General features: G+C 36.6%; 1 protein-coding gene across 1 annotated transcript; it reads left to right on the top strand.

Annotated features, from left to right (window-relative positions):
• The first annotated feature begins 909 nt into the window (after window positions 1-909).
• On the top strand, window positions 910-3,822 carry LOC113315187 (F-box protein At3g07870-like). The gene is made up of 2 exons (XM_026563489.1): window positions 910-2,216; window positions 3,518-3,822. Exon 1 carries the CDS (start codon window positions 1,013-1,015, stop codon window positions 1,856-1,858), a length of 846 nt encoding a protein of 281 aa, XP_026419274.1. The 5' UTR covers window positions 910-1,012; the 3' UTR covers window positions 1,859-2,216; window positions 3,518-3,822.

Genomic DNA, 3,822 nt, shown 5'->3' on the forward strand with positions numbered 1-3,822 from the left:
TAAGGATATTTCTATATATAGAAATATTCCTTTGGTCTATGTAATAATTTTGGTTAATTAGAGAATATTGCTAAATTATGTCGGTACCATTTCTGGGATTATTTCCTAATTATCTCTTCCTTGATGGACGGTCGAGATCTAATGTCTAATATAAAACCTTAGGAACTTGGTCCTCTCTCTACCTATGAAAGTGAAACGATAACCATCACTATTGTATCTAAGGATTAACTCATTACGGCTAAGGTCAAGAGGAGAAACCAAGAACTCCACAAGGTATTACCGCTGCTCCAAAGATGATCGGCTTGAGATGGATTAACGCTATCAGGTATTCCGTATAAGCTAATCTTTGTGTATTTGATTATGTGATTATCATGAAGTTCAACGATCCTAATTAACGATCTATAAAATAAATTCTTATACATGTCACTTCCGGAATTTTCAATGGCCCATGAAATCATCAGCTGGAATCAAAATTTTGAACTATACCTCTAGTGCACCACCTAATTAATCCCTGATTCCATTCAATAAATTGCCCCGTCATTTTCTGTTGTACACAACTGCGAAAGCTAAGACTAGCCCCAATCCTACAACTTTGTGACCCAGAGAAGTTTGGAACATATTGGAAAATGGCTTACCTACAGTACATAACTCAGCTCCTGCACAAATCCAGAAACTAATTCCAGGAGCGTTGCTAGGAGGGAAGTAATAAGTAAGGGCAGAAGTATGTCTACTTTTTCATAGAACACCAAATCTGACTCACTACTCAGGTCATCTGATTCTACTTCTTTTTCCCTTTCTAAGGGGTGTAAACAGAGTGTAAACATAATTTCTGGGGGATCTATTTTGCGTACCCCTTATCAACCAACTAGGAACAAAGACAAGACCCAATTTCATTTCTCAGCTATCAGTTTCACTCCTCATCCAAACTCGATCCCCTTTCTCTTTCAAAACCCTAACTCTCTTTTCTGCAAATCCCTTCTCCTCGTCTTAGGGTTTCGATGGGAACTTCAATATGCTTCCATCAGACATCATACTTGACACTTTAAGTCGTTTACCAGCTGAAAATGTCTTAGATTGCAAACTAGTCTCTAAACCTTGGAGAAATCTGATTCATCGTCCATCCTTCTCTCAAATCCACTTCAATCGTCATCTTGATTCTGGTAAGTCAAGTTTTATTTTCTTAAATCGTCAACCAGAGCGTGAACAAGGGCTTAATGAATTTTATTATAGTGAGTATGATGAAAATTGTCATGAGTCACCCTTTCATAGAAATACAAGAATCAATATAAGCCCTCCTTTAGTAAAATATTCATTTGCTGCTTCCTGCAATGGTTTACTTTTATTTAATGCGACTGTTAAAGACGAAGGTGGTCAAGTGAGTTGTGAACCTGCTTATATCTGTAATCCAATCACTAGAGAGTGTATTACCCTTCCAAGATCTAAAGGACAGTACATGTGGACTGGATTTGGTTACATTCCTTCAACCAATGAGTACAAGGTTGTTAGGATACATAACTCGGGGAGGAGAAGCATATATGAAGAAATTGTGGTTGGAATTATTCAGGTATACACTCTTGGGAGTGTCAGTGGATGGAGAGATGTGGGAACAATCCATATCATTATGCAATATTTAGTTAGAACATGTGATGGTGTTTTTGCAAATGGAGCTCTTCATTGGGTGAATGTCCACCACGAAGGGAACACTATTTTTGCTTTTCGTTTGGCTGATGAGAAGCTTACTGTACTTCCATCACCACCACCTTGTTTGACATTTGCTGATGTTCTGTATATGAGTATGCGACTATGGGTCTTGGGTAATTATTTTAAGTGCTACCTTTTATTACAATACCAGTTCTGAAATATGGTTATTGAAGAAGAATAAGGATAATTGTAATGGCTTGGGCTGGAGTAAAGAGTTTTGTTTCAACGGTTACATATCACAAGCAGTTGGCTTTACAAAGAGTGGTAGGCTTCTGTGCCATGGGTATGGGAAAATTTATAGTTACGATCCAAAAGCTTCATCTGCCAGAATGGATGTGAGTTTTGGAAAGTATATTTCTGAAACAATCCCTCACAAGAATACTTTGGTTTCGTTAAAAGAATTAGGAGAGACGGACATAAAAACAATGGAATACGTTGAGAGGGCAAGTTCAATAGAGGAGACAGAAAAAGATGATACAATGAAGAAGCCGCAGAACAAAGCCAGTGATTGCTAGGTAAGTATAATATCATTACCTTCTTTGAAAATTTTAAGCATTTAAAGACTAGATATCAGTGGATCATTTCTGAATCTAATTAATTGACAATATGTGCTGATCTTATATCTTGTATGCATTACTCCCATAGCTTTTTATTGCTGTGCATATCGTGTGTTTCATGAATTAGTCTTACTGAGAATGGAATGCTAACTTTGATAAACTTATTATCCCGTAGAACAAAGTAGAAACTGATTCTGAGTAGTTTGTGCAGCAAAAATCATGGGGAACAGAGAGTTCTCCCAGTAATACTAGGCTCTTAGCCTTATAGGAAATCTATTTTGATTCTTAATTTTCAGCTGATATTCTCTTAATTGTCATTATGAGATTTAGTATATGACTTTTGTTGCTGAATTCGCTTGACTGAAGAAAAACAGTGCTTTGGATAGGAATCAACAGAAAGGTTGTGTTCACTAGTCAGTAAATTTCAGAGGATGCCTCTCACTCTGCTTACATTTGCTTGACGTATTATTTTGCCAGAGTGAGGATATTGGCATCCTTTTTGGTTGGATTTTTGGAATTTGAGTTTAGATAACTAGTTATGTTTTCTGAATCTTGACAATACTATACTGTATCATGCATGAATTTCTCTTCCAGGTTCTTAGTACGAACTATGTTTACCGGCTTATTGCACATTTTGTGATTTACTTTAGCTAGCCATGACTAGAATGTAACTCTAGCTTTAGGAAACTTATTTCTTTTTGTGAGAAATTACAATGGGTTCCGAGAAGTATTTGCAGAAAATATCAGTAGCACTAGGCTCTTAGCCTTTAAGCAATTCTGTTTGGTAGTCCTGAAGTTGTATTATTTTATTGTTGTCATTTCGAAATTTAGTGTGTGGCTTTGAGTTGTTGAATTTGTTGGATTAAAGAAACCAGTGATGTGTATAGGAAACCATAGGAAAGTCGTCTTCATTAACTTATGGTTCGTTAGCCTAATGAACTCTACTTTATATTTTACTTTGGTGTTCCTTGTATTTGGCTACTTTTAAGCAGTCTTCCTTCTTTCATTTGGTTAAAACCAAATGGAGTACCTCTCTGGATTATGTGTCAGTTTAGATCTCCCTCATTCCTTTCTTAGGACCCAGATGATTCTTCTTGATTTGGTGTCATCAATTTTTGCCATTCATCTCCTAATCTTTCCCTTGCACAACAACACTGGCCTCCACCACCACAAGTCCATTTTAAGATTAATGTGGATTTTCTCACTTTAACTGATCAAGTTATTTGGTATTGTAATGCTAATTAGAAATGTTGCCGCAGGAACATATGTAGGAGCAGACGGACTTCTGACGAGAGTCAGGAATGCACAACAAACAGAAGCCTGGCAATCTTGAAGCAACTAGTTAGTAACATCAGCCGTAAAACCTTGAATCCACCTTTGCAAAGTAGGACTCTTTTAGATCAATGTAAGTTAATGTTTTCTAAGTATCCTAGTTGGTCATTTACTCACTTGTTCATTTACTCCATCAAGATGTTGCTTCAATGTGAGAGCTTGAGTACTTATTTGAGGTTTATCAAGGTATCTGTCATTTAATCTAAACTATTTGTTGCAGATATGTTTTTGG

This window comes from Papaver somniferum, chromosome 10 (assembly GCF_003573695.1).
Source record: "Papaver somniferum cultivar HN1 chromosome 10, ASM357369v1, whole genome shotgun sequence".
NCBI classification, from domain to species: domain Eukaryota; kingdom Viridiplantae; phylum Streptophyta; class Magnoliopsida; order Ranunculales; family Papaveraceae; genus Papaver; species Papaver somniferum.

Coding starts and splice junctions, on each gene's coding strand:
- LOC113315187 (XM_026563489.1), top strand. CDS start 1,013: ATGCTTCCATCAGACATCATACTTGACACTTTAAGTCGTTTACCAGCT.